The sequence below is a fragment of the Mycteria americana genome, chromosome 2 (assembly GCF_035582795.1).
Source record: "Mycteria americana isolate JAX WOST 10 ecotype Jacksonville Zoo and Gardens chromosome 2, USCA_MyAme_1.0, whole genome shotgun sequence".
In the NCBI taxonomy this organism is placed as follows: Eukaryota; Metazoa; Chordata; class Aves; order Ciconiiformes; family Ciconiidae; genus Mycteria; species Mycteria americana.
This window is the reverse complement of record NC_134366.1, coordinates 136,840,206-136,862,679: the sequence shown is the minus strand read 5'-3', so window position 1 is coordinate 136,862,679 and position 22,474 is coordinate 136,840,206. Positions and strand designations below refer to the sequence as shown.

At 44.6% G+C, this 22,474-nt stretch overlaps 1 protein-coding gene across 5 annotated transcripts in view; it reads right to left on the bottom strand.

Annotated features, from left to right (window-relative positions):
• The window catches only part of TRIM55 (tripartite motif containing 55), a 49,020-nt gene that overhangs the window by 19,281 nt on the left and 7,265 nt on the right, over window positions 1-22,474 (bottom strand). For 4 of the 5 annotated variants that reach the window (XM_075494744.1, XM_075494746.1, XM_075494745.1 and 1 more), the window contains exons 2-9: window positions 18,457-18,730; window positions 17,869-18,041; window positions 9,825-9,990; window positions 8,013-8,108; window positions 3,800-4,033; window positions 2,733-2,755; window positions 2,510-2,634; window positions 121-341 (exon numbers count right to left, since the gene is read on the bottom strand). In XM_075494744.1, coding sequence (XP_075350859.1) covers window positions 121-341; window positions 2,510-2,634; window positions 2,733-2,755; window positions 3,800-4,033; window positions 8,013-8,108; window positions 9,825-9,990; window positions 17,869-18,041; window positions 18,457-18,645 — 1,227 coding nt within the window. In that variant the 5' untranslated portion in view covers window positions 18,646-18,730. Of the gene's footprint in view, window positions 1-120; window positions 342-2,509; window positions 2,635-2,732; window positions 2,756-3,799; window positions 4,034-8,012; window positions 8,109-9,824; window positions 9,991-17,868; window positions 18,047-18,456; window positions 18,731-22,474 lie in introns of those variants that run through there. The other variant, XM_075494747.1, reaches the window with a different exon arrangement.

Genomic DNA, 22,474 nt, shown 5'->3' with positions numbered 1-22,474 from the left:
TGACTCCCTTCGCTGTGCTCCTGACATACAGTGCCTACAGGCCACAGGGGAGCGTTTTCTTGCTCTGCCAGGGCACACTCAGCATAGCTGGCAGGGCAGTGGGGCACCAGGGGCACTTACCTGACCAGCCGGGGCAGTGGGCAGTGGCACTGGAGCGGGTTCAGCTGGGGTCTCTCCCGCTGCACTCTGCGGTTTGGCGTCCTGCTGAGGTGGCTGTGATGCTCTCTCAGCCCCTTCCTCCTCCAACTCTTCCTCCTCCTCCTCTCCTGATGACTCTGTGTGGACTTCATCCAAATCTTCACCATCCACCGTCTCCTCCTCTTCCTCTTCTCCCTCCTCCTCTGATAGGACATGCATAAAAGGACAGGGCTGAGCACCACATGAAGTTGACTACAGTCTTTATGTAATTAGAAAGCCATTTACAATTGCACGACAAAGCTGATAATCTGCTGCCTGGCAGAGGACGCAGGCTGGGGAGAGGGCATTTGTGAGGAGCCTGCTCCCACCGGCCTGGACTGGCCACTGCCATGGAGCTGCCAGCAAGTACTTCACACCAGGGAGGGCACCAAACACACATGCTTGTTAAAATCTTAAGCTGGCCTCTTCCATGGGAAGGAGGACAGAAAGTCCTGCCAATGCAGTTATCCTCACGAGGGATACGCAGCACAGCCCTGTGCTTTTTGGGGAGAGGATACCTGGTTTGGCACAATCTGCCAGGAAAAAAGTCCCTCTTGCAATTTTAGGTATATGTTTGTTTTAAACACCAGTGAAACCATCATAATAAATCTTTACCAGGTCAGTGCTTTGCAATACATGACTGGAGGTTTGGGATACCAACCTCCCTAAAACCAGACTGTCAAACTTGATCAAACTGTCGCTTTTGTGTCATCTGACACATCCTGTTAGCATTCGTGGCTTGGCTCATTTTGAGAGGGAGCCCACTAAGAATGCGTTTTCTTTTGCATGATCACACTATTCATCCTCACAAACGTCGGATGTTGTTCAGAGCCATCCTAGCACTTTGGAGAAATCAATTTAGATGGATGCATTAACCCAAGCTCCAAATTGGCTGTGCATTTTGCACAGGTTATGGTTCTGCCTGAGTATATAGAAGGAATGTAGATCTGCAAATTAAGGAACGCCCTCATAACGGAGAAATGTTTCTGTGGACAAATACACTCCTATAAGCAGAGTGCTGAATCTCTGCTTCCACGTCCCCTGGCTGCAGAGGACCTCATTGACTGTAGTAGGAGTTGACTGTAGTAGGAGTTTCAAAGGCAGGACCGAACTCCCGATTGCCAAAGCCCTTGCTAATGCCTTGTCCCCAAGAGGTGGGTGTCACATTCCCCATCACATGGTGGGGGTGTGTGCCTGGAGCACAAGGTCATGATCTTGGCAGATGCACGTGTGTGGCAGGGATGTGGCAGCCATGGCTGATCGCAGGGACAAACTGGGCAGGAGGATGTGACTAGGGATTGTCCCTCCCAGGACAAATCCCTGGAGGTTCATGGCCCTGCAAGATGGCACCTGCTCCTCTGCTGCTGACTGGTGCTACAGCTGCTGTCCCACTACAGGGACCCCTGTGCCAAGTACAGCTAGTCCACGGATCCCAACCTACAGACACGCAAGGTCCCTCGCAGGGAGCAGCCATGCACTCTGAAGTTAGTATAAGTTGTGGCGGGAGAGTAAGCGATGGGTGGCATCTGCATGAGACTTAACTGGACTGATAAAGATAAATGTAAATGTACTAGCAGAATCCAGTGCTAGCAAGAAAATTAGAGATATCCAGATGACTGCCTTTTAATAGGAGAGATCTGCTTATTTGAAACATTTATCTCCATTAACTTCTTGTAGCTTACTCTGTAAGGTAAAGCATAGATGAGCCTAGATTTCAGGCTACTTTGGTAAATGTGGAATTACAACTTTGTGTTATTATATAGACATATTAAGCATGTTCAGTCATGATGTCATGACAAATGACATGACACGATGTTAAACGCATGAAAAATGATGACAATTTTTGCTTCCCTCTATAACCCTGTGATCTTGAATTTTGATTATGTTTCTGTTAAATTTCTTGATTATTAAAAAAAAGAGTTAAAAAAAGTATCTTTCATAAGTACTTATTTTAGTAGTAAACATTCTATTTCTTTAATGACTTTCTAGAGCAGACAGGCCATACAATAATGGCATCTTTTAAGGAAAAAAGGACTTTACAGACTGAGATAAAAGCTTAATTTTGTGGTCCCTTCACATGACAAGTCAGTAAAGATCATGGGCTTAGGAAAGTGTTGAGGCCACATAAAAGGTAAGATTAATGGTGGTAACAGGTTATGTGATTTTTTGACTGTGATGGATTTTGCTTTTGATTATAATTGATACAAAATGGTCTAGTTACACTTTGGGGTGGAGAGAAATATCTGATTCAAGTTTTCCTACTCAGAATCATCATGTAAATTACACACAGCTGCAATTTAAGAAGGCAATTGAGGTGAAATAAATTACATACCTCTGTCAAAATCAATTTCTCGTATTATCTTTTCTTCTCTACTGAGGTTCACTGTGAATTGGTTCATATTTTCATACCCATCCTCTATTTTTTCCATCTGAAATCCTTTAGATGCTTCAGTAATTCTGAAACGGAGAGATTGGTTATTGGCATTTGGATTTGCAGATAAAGTTGTAATTTGTAGTTCATTATAAAGATAAAAGTCTCAAGTTTAAATACTTACTTTTGTAGCAATGTTTTGGCATTCTGTGAAAACAAAAAGGAAACAACTGACTTCTTAAATGGTTCCATTTTTTCAGAGATTTTATGCATTGAGATCTAATTCTTACACAGGCTGCTTCTAAACGCACTAATATGGATCTCATAAATGACAACCATGAGATCTATGAATGAGATCAAATTTGAGTGGTAATTAGTATACAGCTGAGTAAACCTTCTAGTTCGTTGAAGACTTTTTAATTAAAATCTGAATATGATGGGAAATACATACAATTTCTACAAAAATGAAATGGAAATATTTTTGCTCTTCTTTTTTGTGTGTGATGAAAAGCAATAGTTCCATTACCATCTTTAGTCACAGTAAACACTTACTGTGTTTGTGTTTACTATCCATAAGGGCATACTTCTGGAGCCACAAAATTTTATTTGTCTGGAAAGAATATTTTACTCTTCAAAGGCAGTTCTTTGATGAAAATATTTTTTTTTTTTTTTTTAGAAAACACCCTTCCAGCCTTTAATACAGAGGAATTGTAAACGTGCAGGACAGAAATTCTACACCAATGAATTCAGTGGACAGGCTGCTAATGGTTTCCTAACCAGCTCTCCTAAGTTTATAGTAAGAAAACAGATGGAAAAAAAAAAATTAAGTAAAGGCATAAAAATGTGACTTACAACATAGATATTTAATTCTTGGAAAGTTAATCACTCTGTCAATATGCAAATGAAACCTATAACTCACAGAAGTCCATACACACATATATTATAGCGGTGGGACAACAAAGATATGTTGGAAAATGTTAAAATTCCTGTTTTGTCTTTGGGGACCAGAAATTCATACACAGGATAGTATATTTTGGTGCAAATAGCAAATACTCACGTTCTTGGTTTGGATACTATTCTCAAGAAGACTAGTCATTTGTCTGTGCTGATGCAAGTGTTTAAAAAATGAGTTTGTATAAATGTTCACTCAAAGATGACCAAACTCTGAATGTGCCTAAAATTGAGAAATGCTTAAATAGTATTTCGATAAACCCATCATTCTTTTTCTATCTCTATTTATAGACTTTATACCTGCAAAAACACGGCCATTTCTGGTTCTTCCATGAACTGGATTCCTGATTCGACCAGCTTTGACACAGCTTCCAAATGATCCGCATACTTCTTCATCAGGGAGCGGACGTGTTCCAGTTTCTCCTCTTGGGTTCTAGTGATTATTTGTGTCATCTCATTTTTTCTTTCTTCCAGTACAGAATAGAGATAATCAAATTTTTCACACAGCTGCTCTTTCTGTCGTCTGCAGCATTCCTGTGAATCATTTGGTTTATATTAAACATGTTATGTTCTTAAAAGAGTTTCTATTTTTACAGTTACTTGGAAGCATTTTCATCAAAGAAATTCCTCTTTCTGAACAGTGCAAAGGATTCTGAATGACCCCAGAGACTTTTATAATTTTCAAAGTCCAAGCTATTGAAACAAAAGTTTTAAAACTGTTCTCAAACTCTGAGTTTCAAGCCACTGAAAGCCCCCAAACAGGTTATTGTATAACTTGTCAGTCTCCTAAAAAATTGTGAAAGGTATTTATGATGTCTGTAGTGATACATCAAAGTCTGCAGAAATAGTAAAAACCCCCACCACATTAGCAGCTGGGTTCATTTGCACGAACAGAATGGTTTTTAAAGGAGTGATCATCTCAAACCAGCTCTGGAGAATTTTCTTTTTCTACCAGAGAACCTGGAACTATCCTGGCTGGGCTTGATTTTCACATATGCCCTCTTAGACTCTATTTTGACAATAGGTGTCCATTATATTCCATTTACTGTGCACTAAATGAGGTAGAGGTACCACGAAGAAAATGGTGTGTGACAAAAACAAGAAAAAGGAATCAGGTTCCAACCCTACCTTCAGGCACTGATTTTCACATCATTTTTTTTCACTTTTATTGTCCTTCCAACCAGACAACATAGCATATTTCACTGAGTAAGGAGGGTGGGTTTGATGACTGCTTCATTGAGTGCTCTCTAACAAGAACACACTGCACTTGCAAGGGAGGATTTATGGGGAGGAAATCGGAGACAGGTTATCTATAATGTCTGAGGTCTACCAAACAGAAGTACTTGAGTCATCTGTGTGCCCCAGGGCACACAGATGGGCATAACCTTATTGTGGTTATATCTGGTTGCGGATGGTGGTGATTATTTAAATTTCTTTCCTGGGAACTGAGGCTGAATCAATTCCTCATTTTCGTCCCTTGAGGCATAATGCTGAGATCCTGGCAGCACAGGATTATTAACAGTCCCACAGTACTTTTGGAAGTGATGAGACTGATTATTCATAGCACCTGGCCAGAGAAAATCCAACTTTTTTCTTGACTTTCAGCCAGAGCTCTTTCCTATGAGTGGTGACAGTCTGCTCTGTATCATTCAAAGGAGAAAGCCTTTCAAAGATGGCCATGTGGCCAAAAATCACTGTCTACATTGAGGGATGGGGAGCAAATACAGACCTTGTTGCATTGACCCAAGTATCCACCTCTGCTTTCCAATGAAGAAGACTAGGCTAAACAGGCACTCCTAATTTAAAACTCCTTGTGGGGGGCAGGCTTGTCCTGCCCTTCTGGAGGTCCTTGCCACTTCCCAGAAATTCCTGATTAGTGAATTATAGGGTGGGGATAAAGAAGCTTTTGAACCAAGTGAATTACGGTTCCTGGGTGTCATTCTATTGTTTAGACCTCAAATAATCTTCCTCTCCTCTTTCACTCCTCTCCTAGCTTTCTCCCAGTGTTTCCTGCGCTTCTGCTTACTCCAGACTCCTCTTTGGTTTACTCTACAATGACCTCCCCTGAAATGTCATTCAGATCACTTGTAAAACAACCTTAATTTCAAGACAGGTGTGTGCTATCTTTGCCATTTGACACAGGACAAGCGTTAGGGGAAGAAGAGCAAGAGAGTGATAGCAGGGTGCCCTGAGAGATCTTTCCCTATCTCTAAGCTCTAATGTATAATATTTCCTGCCAGCAGATATTACAGAGTTGTGAACTTCAAGAGTGAGAGTGCAAAACAGTTTCCTAACTGCAAACGCTGAAATATTTCTGAAATATTCTCTTCCTGTATAAAATGTTCCCATACAAAGTCTCTGCCTGATAGAATTCCCCTAATCATATTCTGAGTAATGAAAAAGGTTAACAAATACATTACTGTCCATTCTAAAAAGTTCTCAGCCTTTTTGTTTTTTAAAGCATGGCTATAGCAAAAAGAAAGGAGTCCTTGCCACTGAGCATAAGTTGCACTGCTTGTTCTGAAGTATCTGTATTGACTGGCCTATGCTATTAGCATTTGAAAGAAACACTGTAATTTTTCCTTCAATATTTGACTCATATTGTTTACAGCGCTAAACAGTACTGAATTATTTGTTATTGTTTTCCAGTATTTAGTATTTCTTATTCCCTGTTTTTATTTTCAGTATAATATGTAAATTTGGACTACCTTTTAATCAGTTAAAAGCTATACAAGTATTAATCAGGTTTTTTTTGTTGTTGTTCTCTTTTTTAGGTTTGGACAGGAGCAATACCTAAATATAGAACTGTAGGCTATTACTTACTCCAGCTAAAAGGAAAATGATCATGTATTTTCTGCTAAAGCAGGTATTTATTGTTCTCTGCAAATTGTTAAGCAGAGAGAAGAGACAATCCTGGATTATAAGCATTATTTCCATGTGCGCACATTTCTCAGCTCCAGCTGTAGCTTTTCATCTTCAAGGACAAACTGATGTCAATTCAGACAAAGCTCTTGTATAGTAGGAAATGTGATTTGCTTGAAACGTAACACGGAAGTGCCAAGGTAAGCTCTAAGATCTATTTTCTGCAATCTCCGGCTTTAAAGGTGAAACGCCTGTTAAACCATCTGAAGGTAAAATGGCTGCACTTTCTTTGGGCAGTTCAAAGGTTAGACTTTAAACTGAGTGGATGACTCTGAGGAAGCTAGTTTCAGAAACTGTTGTATTTATTAAGGTATTTTTAGCACAGTGTTTTCTCCCTACTTCAGACTAGATGTTTGAAGTTTTGTTTCTGGTTCAGCTAGTTCAACTTAAATGAGTATAATCTTTTGCTTTTGTATCATTCAAATTTCTGCAGTTAACCTACTTGAAAGGCTTGTTTCTGTCTGCAAAGTCCTGATAGCAGCCAATTTCATCCTTGCGACATGAAGGCTTCCTGACTACAAAGTTCTGACTGCTGCTAACGTGTTCTCTCATTTACTTGGGCTAATAGTTTTATGTTCTTTGAACCAAACTTGGCCGTTTTCTGTTCTTCTGTGCTCTGAGGAAATAGGAGCCTTGGGCAATTGTGTACATAGATTGTGGAATCAATTTTTCTTACCAATTAGAATCTATACATCTTGGATTCACTTCTTTTTTTCTGCAGTTTCTCTTTTCTGCTCTAGCTCTGAAGGGTCAATAGAATTCTAATTGGGCTGAGAGGGATGCGACTCCTTCACTAGATGCTTCATCAAACTCTGATCATAAAATCAATTCATATGAGTTCCTTTCAGCCTATTGCTCTGTGATGCTCAAATTGGTCAGAGCTGATATTTATATTCACTTTGCTGGTGCAAACCTCTTGGAGGAAACGAAAACCACTTCTGCCATTGAATGACACAAAACTAATTCCAGCTCTGTCAGAGCAAGACCTTTACCGGAAAATCCAGACTTATGGTAAGAACCCAAACTCTTCCCTCCCACGAGCAACAAAACAAGACTCCTTAAAGAACAACATAAGTATATTAAATAACTAGTTCTGCACAGGAGGCAAAGTAACCAAAGTTAGAGTTGAATGGCATACTTGTCAGCTGTGCTGTAGCTACCCTGTGACTGAGACTAAGGCTCTGTTCACAGGACCAGTCAGGTGTTGGACTAATACTGGTCTTTTACAGCTTTAACACCTGATCTTAAATGTTAAATGAACTGGGAGTTGATGGCATTTTGTTGGATCTGCTTTTAACTTCAGTGATATCCTATGCCACTAATAATGCTGAGCAAGACGTGCTGATGTGGATTATCCTTACTCTTTGTCCTCAACCACGTGGCCAATGTCAGATGCAAGGTGTTGAGCATGATGTATCCTTTGGTCGAGGCAGTACAGCTGATACTGTACAAAGCCACAGGTAATGGTTTAGCAAAGTGATGTGGGAATGCATGTGGGTAAAGTGAGGTCTGTTAAAGAATGATCATTACCATCAGTTTAAAAGATGTGACTTCACACTGAAATATCTGCATTTAAAGGGGTGGTACCTACCTCAACCGTCTTGCAGGTCTCCTCCAGCTGCGTGACTATCCCTTGCACTCTGTCATTGCTCCCCACCAGGACTGCAATGCCATCACTCAGCTCGGACTAGGCAGTAAGGGGAGAGCAAGCAGTAGGGGGTTAGACATGGTTCCACTTCAGGCAGCACATCTAACTGTGGGGAGCAGGGGACGAATGAGCTGTACCAGGGTATTAGCTCTTCTTTCCACCAGAACCGAGGATAATTGGAGCTTTACCTGCCCACAAGTTACCCACTAGTACTTTGACATTTGTCTCCTCTCCCAAAACACTATGAAAACACTGACATTTTGAAACTTTTCATGGAGAAGAAGCTGTGGTACGGAAAGGAGGAAGCACTTTGTTCTAGGAGGCTCTTCTAGATGCTTTTGTCTAAAGCGCTATTTCAACAGCCCCAAAATATTCCCTTTGGGTTTGTTGACAGAAAAGTCTTTGTCTCTTGAGGGACTGGTTTTTTTAGTGTCTGGGTCTAGCCACACCACTGTAGTATTTTCCTGATGACTGTAGCTCTCAGCTCTGGAGCGAAGAGGTGGCCCATGGACCTGGAGGGACCAGGATACTACAGAGTCCCTGGCACAAGGGCAATGGGGCTGGGGCTGTGGTGAGAGGGAAAGGGAGAAAAGGAGGAGGAGGAGGTGAAGGCTGAGCCACTGGCACAAGGGAAACGAGTGGAAGGAGGGAATGGCCTAAGTGTGGGGAGGAGGGTGACTGTAGGGTGTCCTTAGGAGAGGAGAGACAGAGAAGCTAGTCCCTAGGGAACTTGGTGAGGGTGCTGGGGAGGGAGAAGGGCCCTTGGCACACCACTGTAGTGACAGAGGCAACTGTGTCCGTGGCCTCCACAGCTTTGTAAAGGATCGATCCTTTGAAGCACGCATCCTGCAGCCTCTGGATTACACCTCCAGTCTTGGGCATGGCAGCGCCTTTCCACAGGCACACTGGGAGGGAAATCACTGCTTGCAAATCTCCACGCAAAGGGAGTTATCAGGGGCATGGATTCAGTCCAAGAAAATTCTCCCCCTTCTCCCTCCCTTTTTGATTGAAAAGGATGTTTGTAACTACTTTCCTAAAGCGACTTCTCATTTGTAGTTTCCACACACAAGCATCTGTGACAAAGTTGGAAGCTGGGATTGCAAACTTGGCCTGTCTGATTGCTTGCCCCACTGGGGCCCTCCAGAAAAATGAGCTGTTTATCTCAGGAGGATAACCCAGTGAGTCAGGTTTTAAATTAATACTGCATTAAAAATAAACAAGTCTTTTACTGGTGACAGCAAGGGCAGAGGATGTTAGGTACATCCTGTGCTGCCAGCTATTGAATATTCCTGCATTCACTTGCAGGATGAGGTTTTTCACTTTTCTTAAAAATGGGATGCTTAAAGGCAAAAGTGCCTGATAGATAACTATTTGATTGGTAATGGTCTGTTCTCTTTCCAGTTCATGTGTTGGAAATCCCACTTGTTTTTCTGATCTAAAAACACTGAAAAAAAGAGATTAGGAATCTCAAAAGAGAGATCTTCAGCTTCACATCAAATCACTGTCTAAAATGTTTACTCACTATACTAACAAAAATTGGGACACTGTAATATATTTCTGTGATTTCTCACAAATTTATTTTGCTGTGTTTCTAAACAGTTGCTACAGATTTGTGTGAGCCTTTCACTCACACACAGGAATGGCAAAGGCACCCCCAGGCCCCTTTGGAAACACGCAGGAAGCCCCTGGGAATACTTTCCTGTCGACGGTCCTGTCAGTTGCTGGGAGGACTGTGAGATATGAAAAGATATTTACCTTCTGTCGCTGGTAAACGTTTGTGAGAGGAGCAACTTGACAGTCTTTGTGGGCACCAAAGACTTTGCACAAGGAGCAGGTGGGCATTTCACAGTTCAAACAATAGATATTAATTCTCTCATCTTCATGCTCTTCGCACATTGGCTGGTCACACTTCCTTTCGGGCCTGCAAAAGAAAACAAGTTTAAAACAAACTTGGTGCTCATGAGTTTCTCATGACAACACTTAGGGTATCAGCATGAAATAGGGTACATTTGTATAGCAGTGTCCAAGGCTGGCCTGAATACACAGAGTAGAGTTAAACCTGCCACACAAGATGACTAAATAGACAGCGATACAGCTTAATGTCCTGACACAACAGGATGTGATGACAATATAGCAACATGACTTCATATGGGGATTCCAGCTGGGAGTGTGACTGAACCCTTGCTCATATTTAAAAATGTAAATAACCTCACTGAGACTGATCTCGGACTACTCGTGTACTTTAATTAGCACGTTATCCAACATCTATCTGAAATATGAAACATATGTAATTCCTTTAGAGTTCATCACGCAAAATGTTGGGCACTTGGCCTTAATGCAGCAAAGCTCTTATTCAGGGGGCTATTTTGAAGTGAGAGTTGTAGGTATTGGTGGACCTTCATGCCCTTGACTCTATAGCTCTGGTGGTGAGCTTTGTGAGGCCCAGGTCAGGACTGTCAATATCAAAAAGAACTGGATCCTTATGGCCTTTACACTGGGCCAGCAACCAAAATAAGGTCTCACACAAATTAATTTTAGCTGGATGGCACGTGTCTAGCTTGTACAGTGTTGAACTTTTTAACAGTAGCTACTCAACTGTACCAGCCACCAACGGCATGGGTTACACAAGAAGCGTTCCTCTCCTGTGCTAAGCCAGGAGCTGTCACTAGACTATAGCTCAGTCCTGATCTTCTCTTCACCAATATGATGTAGCCATATACACACAAGTCAATCCCTGCTATTTTAGGAACTAATTTAGTTGTAGCTTCCTTTAAATGAGCCACTTAACTGACATTCCCAGTGTAAGTGAAAGCTCTGGTCCAGTCTGTGTGGGCAGGCTGATGCTTTTCTGAGCCCACGCTTCAGTCTTAGCACCCTGAGTGTCTGTGGCAAGCACGTGAGTGTGTGAGGATGTGGTATTGGAGCACAGAGTTAGTAGATCAATGGAACGAGTGTCCCTGGGGGTTCAAGCCTCCACAGGTTGCCAATCCTACTGTGGCAACGTTGAATCTTTCCAATATCAGCCATTATCCCCTTCTGCTACCATTTGGAAGGAGAACTATGACTATGACCAGTAGCAAGTGGAGCAATACATCATAGAAATATATCTTTTCATCATTAGATAGAAAATATTTTCAAAAACTATAGAATTTAATGGAATTAAATGGCAACAATTTTTTAAAAGCCGTTCTACAGAGCTCTGTAGCAAGGAGGCAACCCGTCATTCTATTACAAGTTTAAAAATTTATAGAAAGATAATTATTTTAGATTATATTACAATAGAGTTTTTCCATACAGTTCGGTAGATTGGACATGGCATTTATTTTTTAAAGACAAAGTACGGGTTTTCTCTTCTGAAGGGAATGGAATGTGATCAATTAGATGTGTTTAAAAAAAGATCAAGCACCAAAGAAAATGTCTCATGCATTCGTATTTTTTAGTTTCAGGAGGGCACTGGAATTTAAAGGGTTCATAATGAAAATCTGTAATCTGCAATATAACACGATATACCAGAATAAAACAAAATGGACACTTCTGACGGAAGCCCGTATTATTTGGGTCAAATTTCCAGCATACATTTACATGAGGCACTCAGTGTGTCAAATCTAGCATCAGCATCATTTCAATGCTAGTCGAAAGAGGTGTGTCTCCACTATAAGGAATGCTTTACATTGTTTGCAGATGACTGCAAACAGCCCTTAATATATTCATGCTATAGTGCACCATGGGAGAGCCTGCATGCGAGGACAATAACAGACAATGAATTTCAAAGTGATTAATTAAGACTGAAATAGCTGCTCTTCCTGCAAATATTTACAAGATCAGAACCAGAAACTACTAGACTGTTATTTGACACTGGAATGGTGCCACTAGCATGAGAGACACATTGCACAGGGCAAAAAGGTGACGGTGTCGAGCAAGTTCAGCCAGAAGTAGCCAACCTTCAAAGGTGCCGCAAAGAGCTGGAAGAAACCTGGCAGAACTCCCTGAACTAGTGGGGCCCTGAAGACAGTGACAGAAGACTAGAAGTAAACAGATCTATAGTCTCCTCCCTAGGCTTTGCAAAAGGAGAGATTTTTAACAGAACATTCCCTGACTTCAGAGGAGGTCCTCTAGGTCTATGTAGGTGTAGCAAAGGCTAAAACACAACCCTTAAGTTTAAAACTGTGGCTGCTCCTGAAACAGAAGATTAAAGGGTAGCCAGTAGGAAAATGACAGCATGCCTTTAGTAGAAGAAAAGATTCATCATAAATGTGCTTGTGACCAAAGAAGTGGCAGGTAGCTGAAATGGCCTAATAGCTTTGTGCTCTTGTTCTCTGACTCTGCTCTCTGAGATGCTAAGCCTGTGTTTGACTGCTATAGGAATATTCTTTTCCATTAAAATTGGATTGGGACCTTAACGTGCAGAGTGTTGTGCATGTTTTATGGAGAGGAGGATTCCCAGCACTGGTGAGGCCATACCTGGAGTACTGGGTCCAGTTCTGGGCTCCCCAGTACATGAGAGACATGGACATACCAGAGAGAGTCCAACAAAGGGCCCTGAAGATGATTCAGGGTCTAGAGCATCTCTCCTGTGAGGAAAGGCTGAGAGAGCTGGGACTTTCAGCCTGCATAAGAGAAAGTTCAGGGGGACCTTACCAATGACCTTGATCTTATCAATACCTTCAGGTATCTAAATACCTGAAAGGAGGGTGTAATGAGGGTGGAGCCAGGCTCTTTGCAGTGGCACCCAGTGACAGCACCAGAGGCAATGGGCACAAACTGAAACACAGGAAGTTCTGTCTGAACATCAGGAAACACTTTTTCACTGTGAGGGTGACCGAGCACTGGCACAGGTTGCCCAGAGAGGTTGTAGAGTCTCCTCCCTTGGAGATACTCAAAAGCCATCTGGACATGGTCCTGGGCAACTGGCTCTGGGTGGCCCTGCTTGAGCAGGGGAGTTGGACCAGATGACCTCCAGAGGTCCCGTCCAGCCTCAGCCATTTTGTGATTCTGTGATTTGGTGAGGAAATGCAGAGTTGCTGGGCACATAAAGGAGCACACTAATTAAGGACATAGTAAGACCTTAGCAAAACCGCTGTTTAATTAGAAGGCACATTTTCCTTAGGATTTCTACAAATCCAGAAATGTCTCTACTGAAATCCTGAATCCAACTTCGATAGTATTTTTACTGAGAACCCTAAGATAGCTGTAGCCCTTCCTGTACCATCACATCACATAGTGCCTGCACCTGGTCAGGGGATGGAGAGAATCTGCATGACTGTATGAGGCACAGTCAGGTCATCAGTGAAGATATTAAACTCTGTTGGCCCCAGTATCAATCTTGGGCATACACCACTAATGACTGGCCTTCACCTGACTTCATGCTGCTCACCGTAACCCTTTGAGTCTGGCAGTTCAGACAGTTTTCAGTCCACCTCACTGTCCACTGTCCACTCTAGACCTTATTTCATCAGTTCGTCAGTAAAGATGTTACAGGAGACAGTGTTGAAAGTCTATCTAAACGACATCCACTGCTCTCCTCTCGTTCACTGAGTTAGTCATCTCACTATAAAAGGCTATCAGGTCAGTCAGGCATGATTTCCCCTTCATAAATCCATACTGACTATTTCTAATCACCTTCTTGTCTTTTATATGTTTGAAAATGGTTTCCACGATGGTTTGCTCCAACGGCTTTCCAGGGACCAGTGTGAGGATGACCAGCCTGTAGTTCCCTGGATTCTCATCTTTCACTTCTTGAAGATTGCAGTAACATTGGCTTTCTTCCAGTCCAGCCCTCAGGAACCTATTCTGATTACTGCGACCTTTCAAAGATATTGAGAGTGGCCTCACAATGACATCAGCCAGCTCCCTCACCACTCATGGGTGCCTCCCATCAGGATGTCCATTTTTTTTTAATATTTCTTAACCTGATCCCCCTCCACTGAGGGTAAGTATTCCTTGCTCTAGACTTTCCCTCTGGTCTCGAGGGCCTGGGATTCCTGAAGGCTGATCTTACCAGTAAAGACTGAGGTGAAGAAGGTATTGAGTACCTTGGCCTTTTCCATGTCCTTTGTCACAGGAGCCCCTGCCCCATTTAGCAGTGGACCCACACTTTCCCTAATCTTCCTTTTGCTGCTTGTGTACCTGTAGGAGCTTTTCTTGTTAGTCTTCATATCCCTCGTCAGATTCAGGTCCAGGTGGGCTTTGACTTTCCTAAGTCCATCTGTCCATGCTTGGACAGTGTCTCAAAATATTCCTGAGTCACCTGTCCACCTTTTTTTCCTTCTTTTTTAGTGTTTTATTTTTATCAGGAGCTCCTTGTTAATCAATACAGATATCTTGCCACCATTGTTTGAGTTCCTGTATATGGGGATGGACCATTCTTGAGCTTGGAGGAGGTGATCCTTGAAAATCAACCACAATGATGGACTCTTCCAAAAGCAGTGAAAAGCCCATCAATACCCAGGGCAGAAATGGGGCTTGAAAAATGAGAAGACCAAAAAATTCATATGGACATAGGGATTCCTGCAGCTCCGTTACACTAGTACTATTGTGAATGTCTGGCCCCAGAAAACCATTGGCCACAGGTGAGCTTGGGGGTTTGTCTCTGTGGAGAATTGGAGAAGATCCAGGTGATCTCTCTCCTCATCTCTTTTGCTGCACAGTCTGTGGGGCTCCTCCTGTAGCTCTCTTGCTTGGTGACCCGTGGGCAGGGAGCCCATGTCCCTGGCCCAGCCTACGTGAGATGCTCAGGCATCCCTGCAGCCTGTCCTGGAGAGCCACATCCTCCCTCGGGAGCTCTGGCTGAGGCTTCTGAGGTGTCAGGGATAGCTGCTCCTGGTGGTGCTGGCTATCTTGTCATGCAGCACGTCACCATTGTCGTAGAGCCGATGCACGCTCTCAGCACAGTGCCTGGTCCCTGCTGTGCACGCTGCTGCACGCAGTGCTCCATCTGGGCTCAGGGCTGCAGGAACAGCCTGTACCTAGGGCTCTCCCTGGTAGGTGCAAAGGAGAAAGAGTGCTCGACCCTCCCTGATCAGGATTCAGCCGGTAACAAAGCCCAAAGCACCTTTTGATCAGGAATAGCCGGCCAAGCTTGTTAGATGCTGCCAGAGCTTGCGAGAAGTCACAGCCTCCTGTTGCTACCCTTTCCTGGTGGCAGCAGGCACCCTGATGTTCCTCAGATAGTTCAGATAATCTGTGGCCTGCAGACTTTCAAACATTAGTTTAATATTTTAGCCAACTCTATTTCCACTGGGTTCAGTCCTTTGCCCTCCTTTGAAGCTTTGTAGGAGCCACATCCTGCTTGAAGATTTCTTTCCTTGCGTTGCTAATAGATTCTAAATTGGGCAACAGGCTACGCTGCCATCAGCTGGAATTTGATGAGCAATGGGATAAAAGACTATATGATGTGATTTTAGTAATAGGAGGGGCTGCATGTGAGGGCTTGGGCAGACCCTCCCAACCCCATAGCCCAGCTCCTGACCCAGCTTTTATTTAAAAAAACCCAATTCCTTAATTCAAATAGAAACTCAAACTTTAAAAAATATTTTTGAAATAAATTGTTTTTGCCTAAGCAGGAGACAAAGCTTGCTCCCTAGCTGAATTCACCTCACTCTCCTATGTTCATGTGAAATGCAGCTGGGAGGCGGCATCATTCTGGCACACACAGTTACGGTGAATTATACCCACAGGAGGACTCGAGGGGAAGAGGCTCCTGTCTGGAAATCACAGGTGCTGCCAGTTTGAAGGGTTGTCTTGGGAAGAAACAGGGAGGCAAATGTCATATCTCACCCTTCCTCTTATGTACCTCTGCCAGACCTCAGCCCTCAGTTTGGAAGAGACTGGTACAAAAGGAAGAAGTGGAGAAGACTTGATTTCCCTTGACTTTTTGGTTTCAGTGGGACAGCATGGGGTAAAGCCATGGTAGATCTTGCTCACACTCTCGTGGGAGCCTGAGGAACGTTAGACGTAGGGAGATAAGCAGCTGAGGCCTATAAAGTGCCAAATAGTTTAGATAATGCTGCTATGCATTGCTGCTGCTACGTAACACTGATAACTTTCATTCTAAGGACATACATGAAGGTTAAATAAGCACCTTAACAGACTAAATAAATGAACCGTTTGGACAAATATCTAAGAAAATATATGTTCATATTTATATTTTTTTTCTATTGTCCCCTTTTATTCATCATGTTGTGTTTTACTTTCATGGAATTAAAAAAAAAATCTACTAAATCTCTTACATTTCTGTTTAACTGAATTTTGTTCCAATTACCCGTGAACTATGTGGGAAAAAGAGCTGCATTTCTTTATTTTTTAAGTTAAATCCAACTGTGAGCTGAAAAAAAACCAAACCCAAGAAAGACATGAGGCCACACATGTCCAACTTATTTGGTCAAAAGCAAAGTCCACCACAGTAGCTTTGCTGATTCATTTCCTCCGAGATTTTCCTGACTAAAATAATATTTGGGTATCAATGACACACACAAGGGTAGCTGACCTTCCCTTGGCACTGAGCACAAAGGGCAGTAGAAAGGACAATTTTAAGCCAACTTCGTGCTCTCCATTGCTTTGGAGCTCCAACCTAGGCCCAGCTACCACAGTCCCTGAAGAGATTCAAACAGCCAAGAACAGCCAAAGCCACTGCCGGGCTCCAAAACGTCCTCTCTGCTGGTGACTGTCCTCCTCTGCTAGAGGAGGGTAGAAATGCCCTAAGCCACCTGAGGTGCGGGGCTCTGGTGGTTGTGTCCACCTGCTCCAGTGATATCACCTCATTGTCCCTGTGAAACCCAGCTCCTTGTTGGGGTGGGATGGGTAGACTGTCAGGGAGCACGGCCAGGATTACACCTTCCTTCAGATGTACAAAACACCTTGCCATACAAAACTGACCCTATGGATGCACGCTGGTGTCAACAGGTGTCTTCCCTGAGTGCGAGCTGCTTGCTTGGCAGCCTGGGACCAGGCTTAGCTTCCCCTCACTAAGTTCCCCAAGGTGGTAGCGTGCATCCAACCCATCCCAGGGCAAGAGAGACGAGAACACAATATTTTTCTATTGCTGGATCCCTTACACACCCAATGCAGGCACTTAACATTCAGGAGTAATCTTACTTTTTAGGATTAACCCATTCCTCTGCCCTGGGGTCCTGATTCATGTGCACAGCCACACAGCACTGATACGTATTATTTCTGGCTATTCCTTCTCTTTTATGGAGTCCTAAATAAGACTTGATTTTATGAGTTCACATCCCAAGCTGACAGGAATGGAGATTTTTTTATTGAGTTTTGATCTGACATTATGATGCAGGGAATCTTCTCTGTGAAATTCAGTTTTTTTCTTGTTTGTGCTGTCTGTCCCTCAGGATTTTCTAACAAGATTTGAAATTTCTTTCCCTTCTTTAGCATGAGAACACACAGGTTAAAGACAAACAAGATTCGTCTGAACTGTTTTTAAAATAAACGATGTGAACCTTTTCCCTTCTTCATGTGAGCAGCCATGCTGACCTCAAGGGCTTTGCTTACACGGGTAAGTATTGCTCATGTGAATAAGCATGGCACAATCCTCTGCTGTAAGTGGAAGCAGGGAAATTAAGCATCTATTTGGATACGGTTTTCTGTGTTCAGTGAGAGCTGACTCCATTGCACAGCAAACAGACAGGCATGCACGGCAGCGCAGTCCCTTTCTGCATTTCCAAGAGAGAAAACAACTACATCATTTTGTGCAACAAACAGAAAGACCAGAAGGCCACCGCAGTCTCCTAAACCATTTCTGCTTTTGTTGCAAACCTCCTCTGAAGGGTACACATTCATTCGTTACCTTGTGGACTCCTGCTTGTAGATGTCGATGATGTTCTCCACCAGCAGGTTCCTCTGCAGCCCGTAGACGCCGTGCCGGTCGAGGACCACTTCGTGCCTGCAGGAAGGACAGCGAAAGCGGCCTCCCGATGCCACGGTTGTGCCTCCCCTGGTCGGCAGGTAGGGGTTGGAGGCCTGCTCTTGCCAAGCAGCACAAGGAGAGGTGAGTAAGGCCATGCAAAACCAGGAAAACCTCTTTCAAAAGCACCGGGGCAAAAACATGCTTGTAGCAAACCATTTGTCAACATGCCCAAGGAAAGGGTAGGTCCAGCAAGCCACCCTCAGGAAAGCGCCTGGCGACTGCAGGGTGAGGGGCCGGTTCCTCAGCTCACACGCACGGCCATGTCCCCGCAGCTAACAGGTGACACTTCAACCTGCTGCGAGCTCAGCCCTGGCCCCCGAGGGAGGCTCAACTTCTCCTTTAAATCACTCCCCCCCAAGTCTTACCGACTGTTAAAAGCAATTCACTGAAACATGTAACAATCTGCTTTTCCATTCATTTCAGCCAGCGGCGCTTGGGAAGCAGAGCTTTCTGTGGGAAGAAACCTACCTGGAAAATGTCGCTGGCGCATTTCCGACAGAGGTTGTGCTGACAGGGCAGGATGACCACGGGCTTGGTGAACATCTCCAGGCAGATGGGGCAAATCAGCTGTTTCTCCAGGTTATCCATGGTTTGCTGCTCTTTGGAGAAGGACTTGTAGTTCAGGGAGGTGCTCATCCCTAGCTTTTCCAGGGGCATATGCTCAGGATCACGGCCTCGTGGAGGGGTTTCCAGGTTAATTTCCCTTGAAATAAGTCCAAGGCTCTGCTGCGATCAGAGGCTGCTCTGGCCGGAGGACATTGTTTAAACGAGGGGCCGAAGGCAGCCGGGGCTGTTTTTAGCAGCGCGGCGTCACAAGATGCCGTCCTGCCGTGCCCATATAAGCGCGTGAGAGGAGGACGGGCTGGGACAGGTGACGGCGGCGGGGGGACGGGGGGGCGGCCGGCGGGCCCTGGCTCTCCTCACTCGCACATGGCGGCCTTCACCCCTTGAGGAGGAGGGAGAGCGATAGGCAAATGCAATCCGCTCCCGCCTTATCTCTGCATGGCGGCGGAAAGCGTCAGGCTGCCCCAGCGGCATTACATGCTGCAGCCTAATAAATACTCTGTTGTGAGCAAGCAGCCGTGGCCGTGAGATGCAGGACGTAATTTTGCCTGTGTGTTTCGGCATGCTCCAGGATCTTGCCTTTCCAAGGTGTGAAGTACGCGTGGTTGCTGGAGAAGACAATAGGAGCGATGGCTGTGCTGGAGTTCAAACTCTTCAGGGTGTAAACATGTCACCACCGTGAAAAACAGTTAAAAAAAATTGCCTGCTTATAACTGTGCTTAAGTTTCTTCCGGTATGATTTTTTTTTTTTAGGAGCTGTAACGTAAGAATCTAACACGACTCTTCAAGTCATTAGCTCCACAGTGGCTTAAATATGCACCAAACCCATTATTTGAATTTCTTGATGAGAAAGATACAGAAGAAATACAGTATGAAAAGCTTTCATTTGTACTGCTAGAGAATAGGTGCTAATTGTATATACTCTCTCTCCACATAGTTTAATTCAAATAGATTTTAGTTTTGGGCACTGCTGTGTTTATATCTGTTTATTAGACACTGATATCCCTCTCAGCTTGGCACTTGTTCCAGAGTTATTTTTAAAATGACAATTTCCCAGATAATTTGTGGCATGTGATGCCTGATCTTAAGGGAAAGCCATCTGTGCTCCTACTTGCCAATAATTTATCACACAACTGTACAAGCAATAAATATCTCATCCTCAAATTTAAGCCAAAGTGCCTGCATGTACTGTATAAAATCACTGTGCCACTGTACTGTACATGTAATCAGAATATTGTCTTCTCTTTTCATCAATAACTACAATACTTTCCCTGTTAAGTGTCTTGTAGAAAGCTCTCATGTTTATTCTACCTCATGACTGTATAGGGCTTGCATCTGAAATATGCTATAGAGCAGCTGAGCAAGTCCCCTACGTCACGTAGGGGCAGACCCCGACTCCGAAGCAGGGCCCTTTATCTGCATGCAACACCAGTCTGGAAATGGTGCACTTCAGGGAAATATAAAAGTGAAGGTTTCCATTGATTTCCGCATGAAAATGAATACTATTCTCTGCATGCAATGGCAATGAATCACATTAATTAGATGTATTATTGACTATTTTATTTTCAATGCCTTGCATACTTGTTACGTGTTTGGGTGAAATCCTGTACCCATTTGTAGCCCATCCAGCTGGAATTTCCCCTACATAAACACACACATTTTTCAGCAGTCACATAAAAACAAATCGATTTTTCTGAAGTCTTGCATTCATGGGAAATTTGTGATAGCTTAGTTAAACGCATTTGAAATCACACCTTTGCTTTGACTGCCTGGTGCAGACAAGAGCCCAGAGCCGAGCGGGAGAAGCTGCTCCGGCAGCTGAGCCGCGGACAGCTGGGGCTTTGGCAGGGCCGGTGGGGAGCCTTTCCTGGCAGCAGTGAGAAGATATTTCTCTTCTTCCCCTCCCCTCCGTGGCCGGGTCAGAGGTGACTTCTGCGTCTGGAGGAATTTGAACACCTCATTCCTACCCTCCCAACTCTGAGTCAGCTGCCCCTTGCGTATCAAAACCTGCTTTAATAAGGGGCTTTGAATTAGATGAGGAAAGCCGTCCTCGCCTGATGAGGCAGGCACTTCCACCTCGCTGCACAGGCAGAAACAGAGAAATTCTGGGAGGGAAAGCTGAAGGTTAGAAACATCAGTGCACAGAAACACCTGCATATGGTGATGTAGGGAAGGGGGCATTCACGGCATGGAAAAAAGCTGGGGGATCATGCCGCTGTGCTGGCCCTTTGGACAATGAACTGAGGCACCTCTCAGGGTGTAACATGCCTCTGGGATGTAATTCTGGTGAATTTATACTCACCTGTGGTAGCCCACAAAATCCTTCTGTTAACAGGCTGAGCGTGACACCTGATGCATCTGCAGAGGACATCTGATGGCAACAAGGTGAGGGACAGTCTGCTGCTGGTTTTCCCCTTTCTGTGTGCTGAAGCACGCTAACACGGAACAGATAATAAACAGCACAACCACAAAAAGGAGGCAACAAAACAAAGATAAACCCACCTGCTGCAACCAGGCCTAAGCCGAAATATTTTTCTGGCAGGAATATGTAGTTCAGACGTGAAAAATTAGTACAGGTTTTTCTGTCAAAGTATGAACCACAGCAGTGATTGCTAGGTAAAGAAATGTGGAGGCTCGGCCATGCTTGCAAAGGCTGGATGAGAAATGCCAGGAAAGCCACGCATGGTACAACAGCGCTGCAACAAGGAGGAAGAGAAGAGCAAAGCCCAAGAGGCTGCGGAGCCATGGGACGGTCCTGCAGCCAGTCTTCAGCAGGGATTGCTTAGGCTGGACTTCAAAGGATTCACAGTGAGAAAGAGCCCGGCACCCTCCTGTCTCTCCCTAGCAGTCCTATCACCCTCCTCTTCCTCCCCTTCCACACCCGCAAGGGAAGACCACCAGCATGCACAGCTGTCCACCTCCAAAGAGTCACCAAGCCAAGCCGTCTCTCAAGGGACTAACAGAGGGCAAGAGTACCTGCTTTAACTCCCCTCCTGGACGGAAACTCTGGATGTCTGCCAGCCATCACCAAGAAGAAAATATCATTTTTTAATGATTTTTTTTTTTCAGTATTGCTTGCCCAGGAACGTTACCTGGCTTTGTTGACACAACCAGATCACTGTTTCCTAGAGATATGCTTGCTTTTACAGACATCGCTTCTAACGCCTCTATTTTAGCAGCTGAATAACAGCTTGCAGGCTGTGGACTGACAGCCAGGAGAGCCTGGGAGGCTGGCTGCAAAGCAGTGGGTTTAGGAGAGGGATTTGGAGGAGGAAGGAGTGGTTGAGCGATGTCCAGGTTCAGGTTTCAATGCCTGTGCTGGTTTTGGCTCAATAGAGTTAATGACATCCCTGGGGTTTGCATTCACAGAATTCCCCTCTGCAACCTCTTATCTTGTACCAGTGCTGTGAAGCTCTCATGTGTCAGTCACAGAAAATCTGCCCTGTGGCTCTCTTACATGACTGGAAAACAAAGAGAAAAAGCGTATTTTTGCCAGCGGATAACTCCCATATGACTTACCTCCCCACCAAGCCCAGCAGAGAAAAAGCCCGCTCTGCAAGCACCAGGCTCCTTGCCCAGCCATCCTCACCTGGACATGGTGGGAGGCATGGAGCATCCCGGTCCATGGGGCGACAGCGCCCTGGCTTGCTGCCACCCCACCTCCCGCCCGTTCTCAGGGACGAGCGAGCACCCTGCCACCCCTGCCACCCAGCCCAGGGGTGGGCAGACCCCTCCACCGGCAGCTGCCTAAAGCAAGTGGGCAGCTGCCCATCGTCCCCTGGGCAGGGATCGGCACCCGCCCCCACCCCGCTGCCTCCAGCAGCCCCCCGCACTCCCGAGCCGGCGGGGCTCACCCGAGGGCTTTGTGGGAGAGCTCAGCTGCTGGAAGAGGAGAATGCTGGCAGGCACCCTTGTGGGGCAA